We start from the raw sequence: 20,591 nt of genomic DNA on the forward strand, positions 1-20,591 counted from the left end.
TGACGCAGGTGACCCAGAGACCAAGGATGGGGGACAGAAGCCGACTGCAGTGGAGACCGTCAGAGAGGAAGTGAAGAGAGACAGACTGGGACACAGAGAGACAGAAATGATGACATCCAGAGAAGGGACAAGACTCAGAGACAAAGGCAGAGGTGGGGGTGTGAAGGGCCCTGAGAGGAACAGTGAGAGGCAGGGGCAGCTCGGAGTCCCGAGGTCTGAGCAGGGTCTGAGCAGGACTTGGGTCAGAGCGCATTGCTCTGACATTTGGCATTAAAAACACCAGTATTCCTTCTGTCACGTGGGGCCCCGGAGAGAAGACAGCTGAGTAGGAACCAGGGAGCGAGGTCTTGCCAAACACCTGATTTTCCAGTGCCTTGATCTCACACTTCCCGGTTTCCAGAACCATGAGAAATCACTAGCTTTGTCCCTAAGCCACCCCATCTATCGCGTGTTCTCTTACAGCAGCCCAAAGGGGCTCCCGCCAAGCTTGACTTGATTCCTACCAAGATCGCTGTGTTTCTGGAAGTAGGAAAAAAATAATCAATGTGAGATCGGTCCAGAATTCTACGACATAAAGTGGCTTTCCAGAAGATACTTGAAGCAACAAAAAAGGATAGCCACGAAACGATTAATAAAATGCTCCCTAAAAAATAAAATGAAAAACCAGTATTCACAATGAGGATAATTCTCCGCTTATATTTTCACAACTCTGGGTCCCACAACACTTTCTGCCACGTTTGTGGACACAGGGGCTGAAGCCCAGTTCCTGGAGATTTCCTCCTTCCCCATGAGCTGCTTGCTTCCTCTGGTGAGTCTGTCCAGGGCCGAGGTGGCCACCCAGGGAGAGGCGAGGGTATGGGCCCCTCAGCCCCCACTGCTCGCCGAGCTCTGCTTTGCCAGCCGGAGCCAGATCTGCAGCTGCTGGGAGATGCTCTGTGGGGAGAACTGGGAAGGTCAGACTCCGGGCCGGCGGAGGGCAGCACGTGCAAAGCAATACGTGCAAAGCAATACGCAAGCGAGCATGCTGAGGACCCAGCCCGAAGCTCTCGTACCTGGCGCCCTAGGAGGAGGCTGGGGGAGTCTGAGGGCCTCTCTGGGGCCATGTCCATGCAGTGGGAGGCACCGGGGATGAGAAGGGCTGCCTCCGAGGGTCCCAAGGCTTGTGTTACGCTCAGCATGTGCCAGGGGTCTGTGTCCCCTGGTAAGAAAGGGAAGAATGGTGTGCTGTGCCCTGGCTAGCTGCGGATCTAGGAGGCAGGGTCCGATGCCCGGCTCACCATTAATGAACAGCACCTGGGTGGCCCCCGGGGTCTGGCCACCATAGTACGAGTTGGTCTGGCCCACGGCCTGCACGACGGATGAAGTGGAGAGACCAAACACTCGCTCGCAGAGCTCCAGCTGGGAGGGCAGTGTGGGGAGCCGGGAGAAAGGGCATCTGGGGTCCTCACAGGTGACATCTGTGGAAGGAGAGTCTGTCATCCTGGGGCCTACAGCCCTCCCCTTTACTAATCACTTATAGAGCTTTCTCTGGTGATGAACAAATCTGCTCCATACCCTCCCTTCAGTAAGTTCCTGGTCGAGTCTGTGACGGAGAAAGCCCCGGGTAGGAGGAATCCCAGAGGGAGCATGACAGGCTCCAGGAAAGCATCCGGCCAGGGATAAAAACCTTCAAGAATTAGAAAGAGTGAGCCAGACTAGGCAAAGACAGAAAAGAGAAAGCCTCATAAAGAGGGGAGCCTGCACGTGCACATGGGTGTGTGTGGGGGGACCGACACAGGAGTGAAAAGCACAAACTGGACCACGCCTCCCTTGCTCAAATTCCCTAGCTCCCTCCCACCCCAGCCTTCATGGAACTCCCTTAGCCTGACACTCACACATTCCTTTCTCCACCATCTATTGGACACCTCCTGTATGCTCAGAGGCATTGTGAACAGTAATGGGAACACAGCAGCAACCAAGATAGTCCCAGGCTCCGAGGTGACAAGGCTCACAGTGCAGAGGCGACAGGCAAGAAGGTCTGTATGATAAGATTGTGGGAAGCGCTAGGGAGAGAAACACAGAACTGCGGAGGGGGTGGGATGGTAGACCAGGGGGCAGACTTAGCTCCAGCAATTAGGCAAGGCTTCCTGAGGAGGAAGCATCTCGTGAGGAGTGAACTGGGTGACGAGAGGAAGACAAGTAATCCAGGACAAGCGAATAGTATGGGCCAAGTTCCTGAGGTTTCAAGAAAGCTGGTACATTAGGGGGTCAAAATATGCAATGTCTTATCATCATCATCATCATCATGATAATGATAATAATAATAAGTGTTTGGTGAGTACCTGCTATATACCAGTGTTATTTTTAGCATGTGACATATATTACCTCCCTTAATTCTGGAAACCACCTTATGAGACAAGCGCTGTCATTATTCCCACTTTACAGATGTGGAAACTAAGGCCCAGGGGGAGAGCTTAGGTTATTTGCCCAAGTTTGTACAAAATCACATCACTATGAAACAATGGAATTGGACTTCGAGTACTTCACTTTAAACCATATCTTCATTGCCTTCAAGGGATGTGGAAAGGATCTGAACTCTGGGGTATGGTACTCAGATTTAGCTCAGAAATTACAGGATGTTCCGCTACATTCGTATTTCAGAGAAACAAACACTTTTTTAGTATAAGTATGTTCCATGCAATATTTAGGTCACGCACTAAAAAATGTTTATCTGAAATTCAAATGTAACTGAGCATCCTGCATTTTATTTGGGACCCATGGGTTTTGAGCAGAGGAAGGACAAGGTCGTATTTAGAAAGATCTCTCTCGATGCAGTGAGGAAATTCGATTTTATGGGTGAAAAGAAGACCTGAAGACCAGAGAGGAGGCTGGGTCAGGGATGGAGGCAGGAGGGGCTGGGGGCCTCCACCGGGACAGCAGAGCTGGGAACAGAGAGGAGCTGAGGTGAACAGGCAGGGCTCAGGGACTGACAGGCTGTGGGGACAAAGGGAAGGAGGCACGGGAAACACTGCCAGGGTTTCTAGACGGTAACTCAGGAGATGGTGGGGGCCCTTCCCGGGACAGGCACACGGATGAAGCAGAGATTGGAGGGGTGATCACCTATGTGGAGGGCTTGTGTAAGAGAAGCTATGTGAGGGCCCAGGGCACGCATGCACACTCCAGTGGAGTGTCTATCTTCTAGCCCCACACCCGCAGGCTAGACAATGCACAGCAGTCTGGCCAGTTGTGCCAGCGAAATGAAAATCAGTCAGGACCCTCCAGGAGACAGCTCCTCTGGGCACAGCACAGAATATTGTTTTGGGGGGTGAGGGTGCGGTGGGTCACTCACAGAAGCCAAACTCCGTACAAGTCTGGTACAACCACTGCCGGTCACCCACACCGGACACCTGGGGGTCTGTGACCTTCAGTCGTGCCACTGTCTCTGCTCGGGAGAAGCTTAGACACCGCTGGCCCAGGCTGTGCATGACAACCTAGGGGACAATATACACACATACATACGTGCATTCCTCCTGTCCCAGCAGCAAGTCAGGGCCCAGGGCCAGAAAGCATACATAAGTCCTTGCAAGTCAAAGGTCAGAAGTCCAAAGATCTGCAGAGTTCTCATGGGAGTCAGGGGTCAGAGTGAGTGGTGCCTGGGTGCCTGTGTGTTAGAGGTACTAGATGGCTGTGAGACCTTGGGCAAGTGATCATCTCCTGGACCTCGGTTTCCTCATCTGTAAGTGGGGATGAAAACAGTGTCTAGCTCCTAGAACTATCACGAGGATTCAGTGAAATAATATATGTGAAGCCCTTCTTACAGCATTTGGTTCAGACAGCGCTGGAGAAGGAAGAGCTGTTTGTAGCTGTAGATTCCGAGGCTGGAATCCCCGGCTCTACTACATTTCCACCTTCCTTCTATAAATGCTAATTGAGCTTCTGCGCTGCGCTAGACTCTGTTGCAGGCCCGGGGAAGTGGACAGAACAAGATGGGCAAAAAAGGTAACAGTCACAGTCGCTAACGCCCGCAAACTGCATGCTTCCCTTGACCGAAGTCACTGCACCTCCTAGACGGCCCGGAGGTGTCATCCCTATTTCAGAGATGAGGAAACTACAGCTCAGAAGGGTTCACGCTGGCCCAAGGTCTGGCAGAGGAGCAGGCACCCTTTGCCGACTGACCCTCCTCCCCCGCACCAAGCCGCGCGCAGGGCCGCTCACCTGCACTGCCCGCCGGAGCCCGTGGTAGGGCGCGGAGCGGCTGCGGTTGCTCCGGCCTTCGAGGAGGAGTCCGCAGAGCCGCCGCACGCTCAGCGGCGCTCCCGCCTGCGCGTCGTACTGCACTGCGCCCCCGACCAGAGCCTGCAGCTCCCCCAGCAGCTCCGCCTGGTCCTCCGCGCCGCCCAGCGACGAGCAGGCGCCCAGCTCCGCCCGCAGCGCCCCGCGAGCCTCCCGGCCCGCGCGCAGCCGCCGCTCCACCTCCGCGAAGGCTGCGGACGCCGCCGCCCGGCACTGCGGGGAGCGAGGGTCCGCGCTGGTGAAGACTCGGCCTGGGCCTCTCCTTTTCTGGCCCCCGACCCGCGTCCTTCCCGAGCGCTCCATTTTCCCCGGACGCCCTCCCGAGGCCGCGCCCCGCTAGCCTCTCCCTCCTGATAGGTCCGCGCCCCGCGCGGAGCCACACCCCCTGAGAGGGTCGCCCCCCCGACTCCCTTACCCGGCGCGGAGCCTCTCCCTCCTGATAGGGTTGGTTCCCGGACCCCCTTTCCCCGCGCGGAGCCTCAATCCCCTGAGAAGGTCGCCCCCCACCCCTTACCCGGAGCGGAACCTCACCACACCCCATAGGGTCGTCCCATCCCAGCCACCCCAACAAGCGCGGAGCCTCTCCCTCCTAATAGGGTCGCAGCCCCAGGCCCCACCCCATATCAGCCCCGCCCCTGCTAGGGCGCCCCGCTTTTCGGTGCACGCCCCATCTCTCGGTCCAGCGCTCTAAAGTCCGCCCACCTTCTGGGTCTCGGGCCTCCCTCAGAACCCCGCACCTTGTAAGCTTCCCCCTTTTCCTCTAGCCCCCACCTTCCAAGGCCTCCTGTCCTCCTACCCCCTCGGAATGGCCCAATCTCCTACCTCGGGGGATCCGCCGACAGCCGTGCTCATTAGGCTTCTGGACACCACCTGCAGGGGGCCGCGGGAGAAGGAATCAGGGAGCTTCCCGCGCGAGGACCCCTCCCGCACCCGCCGCCCGCCGTCCTCACCTCGTTATACTCCGAGAAATCTAGCACGGCCCGCACCGGAGCGGAGGAGGCCACCGAGGCGAAAATGAGGTGGGGGAACTGCGGGAGGACAGCCGTCAGCCTGCGGGCCGAGGGACCGGGGACCCCACACTCCCGCCTCCCCACGTCGCTCCCGCGTCCTGTGGTCTTAAGGCAAGACCCTACCCTCTGGTGACTCTGGTGACAAGCTCCTCAGGGCGGGGAGAGGAGTGCGCGGGGGGAAGCGAACGGGGACCGGGTACCCTTGTCCTCCGAAGGGGACCCCCAGCCCGCCCCCAGAGTCGCGGGGACCTTCAGCCTGGCCCAGGCGGCCAGAGAGCCGGCGTACGAGCCTCCGAAGCAGATCCAGGGGCTGGAGGCGGACACGTTGAAGAGGCGGGCGAGTGACAGGCGGGCCGAGGCCACGTCCGCCAGCCTGGGGGCAGAGGGGAGGCTCGGTGGGCCCTCCTTGCCGAAAGTCCCCGAAGATTCCCTCCCAGGGCGGGCGGGGACCCGGAGACGTGACTGAGGGGGGGTGGCCGGACGCCAGGGCTCTTCTCCCGGGATGGGGGTGAGGGCTTCCCGCGCCCCGGGTTCTCAGCCTGGGGCAGGGGAGGCCCCTCGAGAGAGCCTCCACCCGCCCCCACTCCGGGCTAGTGGGGGAGGAAAAATCTCTGAGGCGTTTTAAGTGGAAACCTGACAAGTCCGGGCAGAAAGGGAGAGCCACTCGGGAAGACTTGGGGTCCCAGGCTGCAGCGGGCGAAGCCATCGGAGGAAGGACAGACCCAATTAAAAGAGGGCTCTGGGATGCGTCTAACATCCTCTTTCCTATCCCAAATGTTTTTCTTTCTTCCGGACTTTCGGAAACGGTGAGTGCATCCCTCCTGCCGCCAGAAACCGGTATCGCTTGTGGAAAATGGAGAGACCGAGAGAAAGAAACAGCGAGGTGGGGACAGGGAGGGGTGCAGGCGGAAGGGAGGCTGAGAGACGCCAGGCGGGAAAGGGACAGATCAGTCCTGCGGGGAGCAGTGGAGAACAGCGGAGCAGGTGTAGGACCGGGAGGGGCTGTCACGGAGTCAGGTCCGGGAGGAGGCGAGGGGAGGAGGGAGCTGCACAAACATGGGGGGCAGCCGCCTCACTGCGGAGGGAAGCGTACTCCGAAGTCAGAGAACCGCGGGGTCTCTGCGTAGCTGGAGCCCAGAGAGCGGGAGAAAGTGGAGGTCAGAGGGTTCACAGCGGACCTCGGGGCCACCGCGAAGATGCCCCTTTCCTCTAAGCGAGAGGAGAGGCCTATGAGAGACGCCGCGAGGGGGTGAAGAGCGGGGCTGTGCTGTGCCCGGCCCTCAGCCGCGTGTGGACAGTACACGGCGGGGCTGGGGCAGAAGCTGAACACCAGTGGGGACGCTGTGTCCGAGAGGGAGGCAAGTATGGCCTGAGAGAAAAGAGAGGGAGGATAGAGACCCAGAGATCCAGAGAGAGAGCGTAAGACACTGAAAAAGAAGAAAACATGAACTAGAGACCCAGGGGTCCGCTTCAGCCGCGCAACAACGATGCACGGTCCACAACGATGTAGGGAGGCTGAGACACAGACCCGCCATCCCACCGGCCAGGACAAGTCACTCACGCGTGCCGGCTGGACAGGAAGCGGAGCTGGGCCACGTCCAGGCCCCCAGCGGGCACACTCAGGCCATAAAACCTGTGCTCCAGGCCAATCACCAGGGCCCCCCAGGCTGGGGCCAGCGCCGCAGGGTGCCCTGTGAAGAGTGTGTGGTTAGGGCTCTCGCAAGCCGCCCCTGCCCCCACCAGCTCCCCAGCCGCGTCTCCCCCATCCTCGCTTCTTACCTCTCATCACGGAGCCCGACCCAAGGCTGCCCTCGCCCCCCAGATGCAGGAACACGGGTCCACGAGGGCTGGCCCAGTGCCAGTCATTCACCCAGTACCGCTGTAGGGTGGGATAGGGAAGAAGGAAGAGGCTGGAGAGGCCTGACCTCTCCTTTCTTCCAGGTTCCTTGCAGCCTCTCTCCCTTCCCGCTCTTCCTTCATGTTTTTGGTGGTACGTGAAATAGGCTTATTTATGTGTCCCTTTCTCTCCCGTTTGTCTCTTCTGAGGGCCACGGGGGCGCTGACAGAGGGCAGAGGACGAGCTGTAGGGCCCAGGGATGTGGGGGCTGGGGGGCAGAGCTAGGGAAGGAAGGCCGCGGAGGGCTCCCCTTCTCCCAGCCTCACCTGCAGGAATGATCGCCTGTCGGACGTGTTGAAGGGGTCCAGTGGCTGCTCCAGCCATCCCAGTTTCGGGAGGGCCCCAGCCCCTGGGCCTGAAGTCAGGCTCAGGCCCGAGCTCTCCTGAACCCGCTGGATGTGCTCCCCCAGGCGCCTCAGGAGGGAGGCTGTGGGACACAGACCGGGAAGGAGTCAGGCCAGGCCCCCTTGGGAGACCCTGCCTGACCCTCAGCGTCTTCCTACCTGGAGCCAAGGACACCCAGAGGGAGAGCAGGAGCAGAGGGCCCAGCCACAGGGCGGGTCTGCCGGCCATGCTGTCCGCGCAAGCCTCCGCGCAAGCCTCCGCCCATCACCCTTTGTCAGGTTCCCGGCGCGGCCTTCACACTTATAGCCTGTCGCCAGGAGTTGGGGTTCTTTTCGGACGCTTCTCCCCGACAGGCGTCGGTGGGAGTTACCACAGCGGGGCAGCGACGCTGGAGTGGGCATGTGGAGGCCTGCAGACCTGGGCCCTGAGATCCGTTTCTCGCTCACTGCCCCTGGATTTTCCATCCCTCTGTCCCCCAGCCTCCCCATTTCTAGGCCTGACTCTACCTTCTGTCCTACAGATCATACACCCCGGACCTGGCCCTGCCCACTCGCTCTGCTTTGCTCACTCCTCCTGGCCTGTCCTCAGCCACTCTCTTCTCTTTTGTCTTCTTTGCTTGAGCGTCTGTCCCTGTCCCAGTCTTGTCCCATCTGCTTTCCAATCTCCCTCTTTCTGCTCCTTAGCCCAGCCCCCTGTCTCACCACCCTTAAAAACAAAAGTCTCTTTTGGAAAAGGAGAAGGATTTCCCTTAGCTTTAAAGAAAACAAGAATGCCAGCAAACTTTTTACTTTTTTAAAAGATTGTATTTATTTATTTGAGAGATGGAGTGAACGGCTGTGTGAGAGAGAGAGAGAGAGAGAGAGCAGGGCAGAGGAAGAGGGAGAAGCTGACTCCGTGCTGAGCAGGGAGCCCAACATGGGACTCAATCCCAGGACCCTGAGATCATGACCTGAGCGGAAGGCAGATACTTCACCTACTGAGCCAACCAGGCACCCCAACTTTTTGGCTGTTAGCTCAGGTGGGCAGAAGGTACTGATAATAACACTGATGTTGGGGGTTTGATCCCCAGACAGTCCAAGAAAGGTGTTAGTTCCTGTGTTTAAATAAAATTAATTTTGCTGCACTCGACGCAGGCATTGGGAAGAGGCTCTCCAACATAAAACTGAGGTTAAATGTCGACGTTATTTCTTAGTCCTCAGCAGTGACACCCACCTTCTCTGTCCCCCTCTCCAAGGTGGGGATGGGGGGAAGGAAAGAAAAAGGAGCACCATCTTGAGAAAAAGTGGCTTAAAGCCTTCGGATAGAAATCTTAGTAAAGAAAAGGAGGTTCCGGAGTAGGGGTAGGACTAGAGGTGCCACGGGATCTGCTGGCCTGGCTGCTGCCCCCCACCCCCCCCACCCCCCATGTGTCCTTGTCCCATTCCCTGAGTCCCGCCCACCCATCTCGTGGCTCCTCCGTGCTTCACGTACCTGATCTTCCCCCGTCTCCCCGCTGCCTCTCAACACCGCTGAAGTCCATATTTCCTATTGTTAAAAAAAAATCAAATCGTACGCAAGTGTACCTTCCTTTCCTTTTCTTTTTAAAAAGTTACCTGTTTGCTCCCACCAGAATTTCTTCCTACAAAGATAGTTCTTGTTTTTCTTTTTTCTGGATCTCTCAGATCGACAACACTTTTGAACCTAAGATGGGCATTCAGTAATTTATTTGTGGAGAGAGTGTGCAAAGCCTTTCTGTCAGAGGGTGTTTTCAAATGTTGGCATTTTGTTTGCTGAATCTAACACACCCATATAAAGGACAAACACTTCCCTGAGTCTATCTGTGACAAGACAACATGGCTGTAAAGACCACATTATTGTACAGGATACTCAAGGATATCAGAAATGAGAAATGAATAAAAAAATAAAATCCCAGCAAAAAAAGAAAGGCAGATGTTTCAGATTTGATAAAGTTGCATTTTTAAAAGATGATGAAACCATCACTCAAAACTTGAAATATGGAGCCAAAGCTCACTTAGAAGGAGAGCTAGGCTGGGTGGGCTCTGGCCCTTTGAGGGAGCCGAGGGAAGATATTTTTGGGGGAGGGGGCTCATGGAAGCAAGGACTTCAGGGGGGCTGAGCTGGCTGATATACTCTGCAGAAGCATGATTTTGGGGAGAGATGCTCTTGCTTGGTCAGCACTCAAGGGCCTGTTTCTCGAGGTGAATCCATCTCTGACCGGCTGACTTCAGAAGGCAGGGGTTTGACGGTGATTCATTGCCTTGAAAACAATTATCATTAATAGACTGAATTGGTTGAAAATTGGTTCTGGTGGCTATTGATAAGTTTGCGGTTAATTTATATTCTCAGCATTTTACTTTGACCTTCCTTCCTTCTTCCCTCCCTCTCTTTCCTATCCATGGCCTCTAAATGTCTAAAATTATCATCACTTCTAAGTCCTTGACTTCTTAGGGGCCATAGGTAACGCATCCTTCTTAAAATATTTTCTTTATCTGACTTTCAAGACACTGCTGTCCTGGTAGTCTTTCTACCTCCCTGTCTTCTTCTTCTCAATCTCCTCTGTTTCCCCTCTTCTCACCCACCCTTTTCTATAGTGGAATGTCCCAGGGTTTGGTCCTTGGACATCTTCTTTATAAACACTCATTTCTTGTGATTTCATCTGTTCTCATGGCTTAATGACTACAACTCACCAACTTGTGTCTGTCTATGTGTCCATAGTCTATAGTCTAGACCATTCCATTGAACTCCGGGCTTGTGTAGTCAACTGATTGCTTAGCATTACCCCCAGTGTTTTATATCAGACATCTACACGTTGGCACATCTAAAACAGAGCTCCCACTTTCCCCCCCAATAAAGCTGCTCCATCCAGTCTACCCCATTTCAGTCAATGGCAACTCCATCCTTCCCAAAGAAAACCCTCAAAGTCTTTACCGACTCCACTTTTTTCACTCTTCGTATCCATTTTCTCGGGAATTTCTTTTGTCCTGTCTTTAAAATATATCCAGACTGTAACTGCTTTTCACCAACTCAACTGCCACCATCCTATCCAAGCCACCGTTCTCTCTGATACGCAGCAAGATGAAAGGGACCTCACAGATGTCCTTGTTTCCATTGTTCTCTCCACACAGCGGGTCTGGCAGAGGGGTCCTTCTAAAAAACTTCAGACCTGTGGAGGCACTTCACTGCTTGAAATCCAACGTCCTCCTGTTTTACCAGAGGGAAGGCCGCAGTCAGGCAGCCATGGCCTAACAGGGCGGCCCTTGACCTGTGGGCTCCTTTCTGCCACCTGTCGGCCTCCCCCGGAACGACTCTCCGCTCGGCTTGCTCGGCCGCCGCGGGCTTCGTGATCCCCCTTGCACACTCCAGCCACGCTCCCCTCTTAGGGCTGGTCGCTGTCTCTTCTGCCCCAAGAGGGTGCGGACCAGGCCTTCGCTCAGCGGTCTGGGCTGCACAGCGCAGATTCTCCGACGCCGCTGGCAGGATGCAACCTGATGGGGAAAGGGAGCCCGTCTCAGCTCTGCTCCTGCTCTGTAACGTCATTCTTGTAACTTAGAGTTTTGGGGGGCAAAGAGAGCACGAACCTTGAGACTTGGCAGAAAAGTAGGCAAATTGAGGTAGAAAATTTGGGGAACAAAATTAGAAATTAAGAAAAGGGACAAACCTTGTTTCCGCCCGGTTTCGAACCGGGGACCTTTCGCGTGTTAGGCGAACGTGATAACCACTACACTACGGAAACTCACGGCCTTCTGAGCCTTTCCATCCCACAATTAGTTAAAATTAATCTTCAATTAATTTCTCCTTCCCTTGAGGCTGTATTCTTGCCGCAGGCGCGGTTTCCCCCTCTACACGTTCCCATTCTTAGCATCCACAGTATCGGAGTTGGACAATTCATAGCCAGGCCCGTGTCCCCCCCAGAGCCCCAGTCACTTTGCAGACACCAGGGGGGCGGGGGATTCTAGGCAGATTCCTGGGAAAAGTCTTAATCTGTCATAGGCTGCTGTCTCTGATCATGTAAGATGCCCTGCCCTTCTCTGGATGGCCGAAAATTGTCCTTTGGAGCCAGAACCAACTAGCGAGCCCAGGACACTTGTCTCTGGACCCCACGATGGCGAGCCACAGGTGGAGTGAGTATGGTCAGCTTCCCTACCCTTAGCTTTTTCGAGGGACACGGACAAGCCCTCTTTCCAGGACAGGCTGGGCTCACTTTCTTTTAACTGCCTGGGGGAGGGAACGTATCAGATGTTCTTCTCCCTGCCAGGGGGACAAATGACCTCACAGGCTCTTTTCTTCTGGAAGCTGAAGGATCTGGAGAATTGAAATCTCATCAAGCAGGACACCCACTTCCGTGTTTTTTCCCCTCATGTTGGCAGCCTGTCGGGATGTTGGTGGTGGTGAGAGTCATTCACACACCTGCTATTAACACTCCTAAATAAGACACCTTCTTGAGGTTTGAAAAGGAAAGATGGGGGGGGGTGCTCATGCAAAGATGGACAGAAAGAAGTAAATCTCCTGAATGGGTTTGGGAAAGTTTAAAAAACAAGGCAGAAAAAAAATAATTCACGGGCAAAGGATACTGGTAGCCCAGTCAGCATGTGTCAGAATTTAGGAAGCGTCATCAGAAGTAGCAAAGAGCTTGCAAATGAAGTTCTGATTATGTCCTAAATGACATTTATTCCTTTAGCTTAACCTCATTAGATTGAAATGGTCAGTGGTGAAATGAGAAACGGGGAAATCTGACATAAAAAATTCTTCTCTAGCCTCTTTAGTATTTTGATCCCAATAGAAATAAATGGTGGTTCCCTATCACCACCCACTAGTTGAGGAACCTTTTGTGTTCCATAGTGATGAAAAATCATAGTCAGTCAGAGATGGACCTGATTATAATTATGGGAAAATAAGCACAGCATTTGCTTTCTCTCTATCCTAACCTATGTTAGAAAGAGCACTAGGGGTATTTGAAAGCATAAATGTATAAGGACAAAAAGACGAATCATGGGAGCAACAGTAGGATTTTGAAGACCAGGAAGCAAAATAATCCTGTAATGAAGGAAAGAACTTCATTAGGTATCTTTTAAAAAGCCTTTCTTTTTAGGGTTCACGAGTGTTGTTTCATGAACATCTGGTCTATTACATCTCATAGTATCATAATATTCATTATTATGCATTTACCACACTTGCCGGTCTACTACCGATCATCTATTACCTATCACTAATGATGGGGGCATGGCTGAGTCTGATTCTGAAGGACCAAAAATAATGCTGCAGTTAACATCCACAAATGACTCGATCTGTGACTTTCTGAGATTTGGGAGAGGCAATGAGGAGTGGGGGTCATATACACCTAGCAGCAGAATATCGGGATCATTGGATCTGATTAATTTTGAATTAAAATTATTAGACTGCTCTCCAGGATGGCTGCTTCCTCATGAACTTGCATCAGCAGGACACGAGGGTTCTGATATCCTCATTTCTGCAATAATGGGCGCATCCAAGCTTTTAATTCTTCAAACTCTATGTTGATAGAGTAATATCTCATTTTATTTTGCATTTTCATAGAGTACTAATAATATTAATTGCTTTAAATCAGTTAATCTTTTCAGAGTCTTATTTATCTTCATTTTTATGAGCATCCTGTTCCTATTCTTTACCCATTTTATGTTGAATTTTCTGCCCGATTTTGCTGATTTTCTTGGCTTCTTACTACATGACCTGGATGAAGCTGTCATTAAATGCTTCAGATATCTTCTACTTTACTCACACATGTCCACTGACCTGTCCATTGTGGCCTTCATTGAACATGATTTTGATTTGGATGAAGTAAACTATACCAACTGTTTGTGCTTTTAGAATTTTTGTTTAGGTCCTCTCTGACCTCTGGGTCACAAAGACATTTCTCTACCTACATTTGTATTAATTTTTACTTCTCCCATTTAGGTATTTACACTCTCTAATTCAGTATATTTTATAAATTCTATAGATAATTCTACTCTGTGTTAAGATTCACAATAATTGAGGCAACAAAAGCAAAAATAAACAGGTAGGACTACATCAAATTAAAATCTTCTGCACAGCAAAGGAAATCATCAACAAAATAAAAAGGCAACCTATGGAACGCGAGAAAATATTTGCAGACCATATGTCTGATATGGGGTGAATATCCAAAAAAATCATAAAGAACTCACAGAACTAATATCAAACAAACAAACAAAGTGGGCAGAGGATCTGAAGAGACATTTGTCCAAAGCAGACGTCCAGATGGCCAGCAGACACATGAAACAATGCTCAACATCACTCATCATCAGGGAACTGCAAATCCAAACCACCGTGAGCTATCACCGCACACCTGTCAGAATGGTTATTATAAAAAAGATAAGAACAAACAAGGGTTGGCAGGAATATGGAGAAAAAGGAACCCTGTTGGAGATTCTAGAAGCCTTCACAGACTTTCAGTACAACCCCCCCGAATGCATATCTGGAACCTGTTTTAATAAGTTCTTAAACTCAGTCCCGACTGAAGTGTCTGGACAGCGTCTTATTACTGCCTGAGTAGATTATATGCACCTGACCCAGTGCCTAGCACATATTAGGTACTCAGGAAAGAGATGTCAGGGAAGAGATCCTAACTTGGTTAGGATACGTCCTTATTGAACCAGTATCATGTGTTAAACTCCAAACTCCGTATGTGTACGGTGGGGTTTTCTAAACTTACTCCAAGGGTAGCTTGTCTCAATATTGACTGTTCCCTGGTTCCAGACCCAAAACCCTCACCTGGACAGTCAGATTCAATGAGTTTGGAATGGGGGCTTAGATTCAGCAGACAAACCAGTGTTGTCTGATGAGAAGTGAGCAGGGGAGAGACCACCTTTGGAGAGTTAAGACACAGTTCATGTGGCTGGGTTCTCTCTGTCTCTTACTCCACTCCCTTTCCTTTTTGGTTTTCTTTCCAAATCCACTAAGAGAAGGGTCTTCCCTTGAGCATAAGTGGTGATAAAGTGAGTTGAATCTGACAATGTGAGTATTCTTTTTCTTTCTTTTTTTGTCTTTCATAGTATTTCTTTCTTTTTGTGCTTTTTCTTTAATAATATTTCTCATTTTAATGCAAGTCTGCAAGATCAGGGATGTGTCAGTCTTTCCCTAACACCCATTGTAATGTATGGTACAGATTAGTGATTAGAATATTTGTTGCACATAGACATTTTGTTAGTTGTTTTTTTTTTTTTTTCCCTCCAGGATGCCTGGTCACAGATTTCTCAGGTATATTCATAACCTTCCAGGGACAAGAATTCTAATAAATTCTAATTTAGTAATTTTGACAAGAATGCTTGCACATGCCACCGGGATGGCCGAGTGGTTAAGGCGTTGGACTTAAGATCCAATGGGCATGTGCCCGCGTGGGTTCGAACCCCACTCCCGGTAGGTGTGAAAGTAGAGTTCCCTTGCTAAGAGCTGGGGTTTGCTCCATCATTGCAGCTGGGCCCAATTTTTTATTATCCAGAAATTGACAGACTCTACCACTGATGCCTTCAGGTAATCTATATATAATGTCATCACTGTTATCACTAATATTGGTGTTAAAACCCACTGTCTTCTTAAGTTGTTTCTAGGTGTTTCTTTCCTTTATCTTTCTTCCTGTCTTTGAAATTTATGAGCATTTACATGGTTTAATTTTTTAAAATTTTTTATTTTTATTAATGTATAATGTATTGTTGTATTACTTTGTAATACTAATTATTGTATTATATTATTGTATATGTAACTAATGTATGTATTATATAATGTATAATACATAATGTATTATTCACAGGTCTGTGAATCGCCAGGTTTACACACTTTACAGCACTCACCATAGCACATACCCACCCCAGTGTCCATCACCCCAGCCACACCATCCCTCCCACTCCCCTCCCCCCAGCAACCCTCAGTTTGTTTCCTGAGATTAAGAGTCTCTTATGGCCTGTCTCCCTCCCGATCCCATCTTGTTTCATTTCTTTCCTTCCCTAGCCCCCAAACCCCCCACATTGTCTCTCAAATCCTTCATATCAGGGAGATCATATGATAATTGTCTTTCTCTGATTGATACATGGTTTAATTTTATCTTCACTATTGCCTTATTGTCTTTCATGTTTTTTAAAATGATCTGGACTGGCTTCCCTAGGGCTTTCTATACACACGTACAATTAGCCCAGGTCCCCTGCTGCTGCTCGCGTGGGGTGAGACACTAGCCCTCTCTCGTTTGTGTTATCATTGTTGTATGTTTGCTTTCACGTCTACGGCACAGCACGTTACTACTGCTTTACGCAGTCAGTCTTATTGAGTGTTATTAAAATTGGGGAACGTATGCCTTCTGTGTGCCTGCACTGTAACCATTTCTGTGCACATTCAATCCTTCGTATCTCTTATGTCTCCTGTTCCTTCTTCTTGAATACCTTCTACATTTCCTATGGTGCAAGTCTGCTAGATTTTTTTTGTCTGGACATATCGTCATATCTTCTTCATTTCTGAAAAATATTTTTTGCTTAGTAGAGAATTCAGGGTTAAGAGTTTTTTGGGGTTTTAAAAATTATTATGATTTTTTGGTCTCTCATCACTTGGAAGTGTCATTTCCTTGTCTCATGACATATGTAATTTCTGGTGAGACGTCTGCAGCAACTTTTATCTTTTTCAGCTATATATAATATGTATTTTTTTCTTTCATTGCCTTCGGTATTTTCTCTTCTCTTTGTTTTCAGCAGTTTGAATTGGAGGTAAATAGGGTCACCCCCCCCAATATGAAATGCTTAGGGTTCTATGGTCTTGGGGCTGTGGCCTGATTTCATTATTTTGAGAAGGTAATCAGTCATTATCTCTTCAAATAATTTTTCTATTCTCTCTTTCTTTGCCTTCTGGGATTTCAGTTATAAATATGTTAGACCACTTGACATTAATCACTAACTCTTCAATGATCTTTTTTTTTCAATCTTTTTTTTTTTTTTTTTTGGTAAACCATTAAAAGCATCCTGTAGCTCTATTACCTTGTGTATGTTTTTTTTTTTAATTTAGCGTATCCATTTGACTTTCAGTTTCCAACAATCTACTGAAATTTCTCATCTGCTGACGTATGTGGTCTATACTTTCCACTAGAGTCTCTCACATGATACTCATGGGTATTTGAAACTTCCTTTCTGACTGTTCCATTACACAGGACATCTCTGAATCCCACTTTGTTGATTAGTTTTTCTCTTGACAGTGCATGGTTTCTTCTCCCATTTATGAGAGTCTCATCATTTTTATAGTGTTAGGACGGTAGCCTGTGGGACAAATAGTATTTAGGCTGAGATGGATATGTTGCTTTTAGTAAGCTATTGATGTGTGAGGTTGAATCACACCTATGGTGACTCTTTCAGGAAGCGAAAAGAATTAAAAGCAGTTGTGGGGATCTTTTAAAATAAAAATCAACATTTCCAGTAACTGCTGGAGCTCTTCTTACAAGCTGTCAGATGATAAATTCAGAGGTCAAAGACAAAATATTCCAATCACTGCAAAACAAAGCACTGAGGGGCGCCTGGGTGGCTCAGTGGGTTAAAGCCTCTGCCTTCGGCTCAAGTTATGATCCCAGGGATCAAGCCCCACATCCGCGGGGAGCCTGCTTCCTCCTCTCTCTCTGCCTGCCCTCTGTCTACTTGTGATCTCTGTCAAATAAATAAATAAAATCTTTAAAAAAAAAACAAAAAACAAATCACTGATAATCTCATTGCATAGGGGAGGGGCATTGTCATCAGACGAGAATTCTGAATTTTTTGGTGTTCAGGTGATAGTTAATGGTGCTTCAGTCTTGAGCAGTGAGGAATGATTTTTTCATGCAAATTTTAACACCTTCCATCCAGTCTTTCTGTCTCTTCTTTGAAAACTTCTATTATCACCACCTTCTGAAACTGAAGGCATCTATAAAGTAAATGTCAGGATTTTAGTCTTCCACATCATGTAACTATTGAGTAACTCAGGTTGCTTCAAGAATAAATCCACCAAACGGACTGCAACAAAACTGGGACTAACATTTTCAAAGTGACAAAGCCTGCAGACAGAGCCTCACCAAACTGCAACCCAGGTTCTTCTGTTTACTAAGCAGACAACTCACAGAGCCCTCTTGCATAGAAAAAAAAAAAAAAAAGGCAGGTAAAGAAACGAAGTTCAAAAACTTTTTGTTTTCACACACTAAGAATTGCTTTTGGAGAAGAATACATGCTTTTTTTTTTTTTTTTTTTTTTAAGTAAAAAACAGATTCTTTGGAATGAATCACCACCACGGAGTCTGCCCCAAAGAATGGCATCCTGGCAAACTGGTTGCCCTTTACTGGTGTTACCACATCAATAACCACAAGAAGATGTGAGACTTAAAACTATATAATAAGTGATTTTAATTTTCCAAGTAGCCATAGCTAAAAAGTATAAACAAGTGTAATGAATTGTAATGCTTTTCCCCCAAATATTATAATCCAACATGGAATCAGTAAAAAAATCCATAAATAAGAAATCATACATTTTTTTCTGGAATTAAGTTTTTTTTTTTTTTAATTTTACTTATTTATTTGACACAGAGAGAGAGAGAACATGAGCAGGCACAGGGAGAAGCAGGCTCTCTGCTGAGCAAGGAGCCCAGATGCAGGACTGGATCCCACGATCCTGGAGTCATGACCTAAACCTAAGGCAGAGGCTTAAGCGACTGAGCTACCCAGGCATCCCTAGAACTAAGTTTTAGAAATGTGTTAATGACTATTGTTTTGGACAGTGCGGCTCTAGAACGTTCTGGGGGGAAACAAAAAAAATTTCTCTTCACAAAACAATCTCTGTTGATTCTGTTGATGTTTTTATGGGGAAGAGAAGTTCCCGACCTGCAGATTACAAAAAAAAAAAAAAAAAAAAAAAAAAAAAAAAAAAAAAAAAGCCTAAATTTTCTTTAGGTTCGAGATTGTGATTATTAAATCTAAGGTCTTTTTATTTGTTTGAGGGGGAGATGGAAATGTACTTCTTTCTAAAACAAGACACCAAAAAGGAAAATAAAAAGTATTCGATGAAATCGACACGTTTATAACAAAAATCTTGAGGAAAACAAAAATCTTGAGAATAGAAACGGTCGGTTACCTTAAAATTAGTAACCCTGGGAAAAAAATGATTACCTTGGTTCAAGCCTAGCGGAATAGTGCTAAAGCAGTGATTTTCCTGTCCGTATAGACGCTCTTTTCTTTTTCATTCTACCGTGGAAGCTCCGTGGTGGTGTTAGCTGTCAAAAGCGGGTGATAAACTGAAAAGCCCGAGTCAGGCAGTGAAGTGTGGCCCGCGGACTAGTCGCGCCGGGATCCCCTTGCTAAAAAGCCACCGGCTGCCTCCTGCGAGCCCAGGTGCCCTCTCCGGAGCCAGGCCCAGAAACTGCGCTCACGCCTCCCTCGCAGGGACTCTGCTGCGCGCGGAAATTTGAGAAGCATTTCCTGTAGGAGACTCCAAATCCTCTGGACCATTCTTCGTCCTTCCCTACCTTTTAATTCACCTTGGTGGATCCAGCTGGGTCTGGACGCGCGGCGGGCTGCCCCTTACGACGCACGCTGCCCAGCGCCAGCCCACTTCTGTAGGATAAAGACGTGTATATCGGCCCCTGAAGGTCACTTTCGCTCGTCCGTGTCCCCCTCCGCCCGCCCCTCCCACCACTCCTTCAGCTCCGTTTGCTTCTCAGGTGCTCCCACCCGCCGCCCCGCCCCCGCCCGGCCCCGCCGCAGGAGGCACGCGCGGGGGCGCCTGCAGAGGAGGCACCTGTTTGGAGAGCCCGCGCCAAAGGCTGTCGCTCCCTCGTCTCCCTCACATCCTCAGCCCCTCGTCTGCTCCACTTCTGTCTGGGATCTTTTACGACCCTGAACAGTTTCCCCGTGTCGGTTCTCTGGGGACCTCGCGGGGCGGGAGGGGCGGGGCGGGGCCAAGGAGGCTGAGTCTTTTTCGTCGGTGTCAATTTGCATCTTTGCGGAGACCGGCGAATTGAGGGTCTAAGCGAGGCTCTGATTCCGTTTGTCCACAGCCGGGTCTTTCTTGCTTCAACATTTCTCCAGGGCATGTCCCTTCTCTTTCCTCCGGGACCGATGCTCAGGGACAGAAAGTGTGCAGGAGAGAGAGCCCTGCCCAATACGGGAAAACGTCGCGAGGAAAATACTGGTTTGTAGTGTTTTGTTTTGTTTGTTTTTTTCTCTTTGACGCTTCTTTGATTTTTAATTAAGATACAGTTTACATACCATAAAATTCACGGAAAAGTGTACAATTCAGTGGTTTTTAGTGCACCCAGAGTTGTGCAACCATCACCCTTATCTAACTGCAAAACATTTCCATCAGCCCCAGCAAATTCTGTACCTTCCCTCCTTTCCCAGCTCCTGGGAGCTACCATCTCGGTGGAGAGGCCCATTCTGGACCTTTCCTATAAGTGGAATCACACCATGTGGCCTTTCACAGCTGGCTTCTTTCACTCAGCAGATGTCCTCAAAGTTCATCCATGTTGTACCATATATGACAACATTCCTTTTTATGGCCAAATAATATACCTCGTTTGATCTGGAAGTTGTCTTTCCGAAGATCTTTCAGTCCCTGTCACTATGGCAAAAGGGACATGCAGAAGAGAGGCTGCTGAGCACTTACTCCCACTTACCGGAGGGCCAAGGCTGCCACTGAGGTGAGGAGCCAGATCGGATGAATTACCTTCCAGAGCACTTAGAGAGTTTCTCTTACCAACTTGAAGAAACACGAAAAGACATTCTTGTGAGAAAAGGAAAGGGGAGGCTCGAGCCAGCCAGGAGTCGAACCTAGAATCTTCTGATCCGTAGTCAGACGCGTTATCCATTGCGCCACTGGCCCTCCTGTCTGATGGGTGTTGATTATTCATTATTCATTAGAATCACTGAGTTGCTTCCTGACGTGGGGAGAAGAGAATTGAACAGAAAAGACTTGTGGATTCCAGTAAAGCAGACCGATCGGGGTTAGCTAGATTGCATGAGTACGTTCCGGTAAAAAAGTACATTTCTGAAAGGATTTTCTGCCTTGAAACATCATGTGTGACACGAT

General features: G+C 49.5%; 1 protein-coding gene and 3 non-coding genes across 4 annotated transcripts; 1 reads left to right on the forward strand and 3 right to left on the reverse strand.

Annotated features, from left to right (window-relative positions):
* Positions 1 to 864: 864 nt before the first annotated feature.
* On the reverse strand, positions 865 to 7,752 carry LOC111162588 (protease, serine 16). Its single transcript, XM_022527091.1, has 12 exons — positions 7,683 to 7,752; positions 7,446 to 7,606; positions 7,062 to 7,161; positions 6,844 to 6,973; positions 5,532 to 5,655; positions 5,223 to 5,300; positions 5,095 to 5,142; positions 4,195 to 4,485; positions 3,329 to 3,470; positions 1,278 to 1,457; positions 1,053 to 1,198; positions 865 to 933 (listed from the first exon to the last, which is right to left on the reverse strand). Exons 1-12 carry the CDS (start codon positions 7,750 to 7,752, stop codon positions 865 to 867), a joined length of 1,539 nt encoding a protein of 512 aa, XP_022382799.1.
* Positions 7,753 to 11,184: 3,432 nt separating this feature from the next.
* Positions 11,185 to 11,257, reverse strand: TRNAV-AAC. Its single transcript has one exon. It is a non-coding gene; the product is annotated as a tRNA-Val (tRNA).
* Positions 11,258 to 14,854: 3,597 nt separating this feature from the next.
* On the forward strand, positions 14,855 to 14,937 carry TRNAL-UAA. Its single transcript has one exon. It is a non-coding gene; the product is annotated as a tRNA-Leu (tRNA).
* Positions 14,938 to 20,311: 5,374 nt separating this feature from the next.
* On the reverse strand, positions 20,312 to 20,384 carry TRNAR-ACG. Its single transcript has one exon. It is a non-coding gene; the product is annotated as a tRNA-Arg (tRNA).
* Between the last annotated feature and the right edge of the window lie 207 nt (positions 20,385 to 20,591).

Source organism: Enhydra lutris, unplaced genomic scaffold (genome assembly GCF_002288905.1).
Source record: "Enhydra lutris kenyoni isolate GAN:26980312 unplaced genomic scaffold, ASM228890v2 scaffoldscaffold93, whole genome shotgun sequence".
NCBI lineage: Eukaryota > Metazoa > Chordata > Mammalia > Carnivora > Mustelidae > Enhydra > Enhydra lutris.

Excerpts from the sequence above, each read along its gene's own strand:
- LOC111162588 (XM_022527091.1), bottom strand. The coding sequence starts at position 7,752 with ATGGCCGGCAGACCCGCCCTGTGGCTGGGCCCTCTGCTCCTGCTCTCC. Across the intron at positions 1,458-3,328 it reads TTGTACGGAGTTTGGCTTCT|ATGTCACCTGTGAGGACCCC; the intron begins GTGAGTGACCCA and ends CTCCTTCCACAG. Across the intron at positions 934-1,052 it reads GCCTCCTCCTAGGGCGCCAG|AGCATCTCCCAGCAGCTGCA; the intron begins GTACGAGAGCTT and ends TTCTCCCCACAG.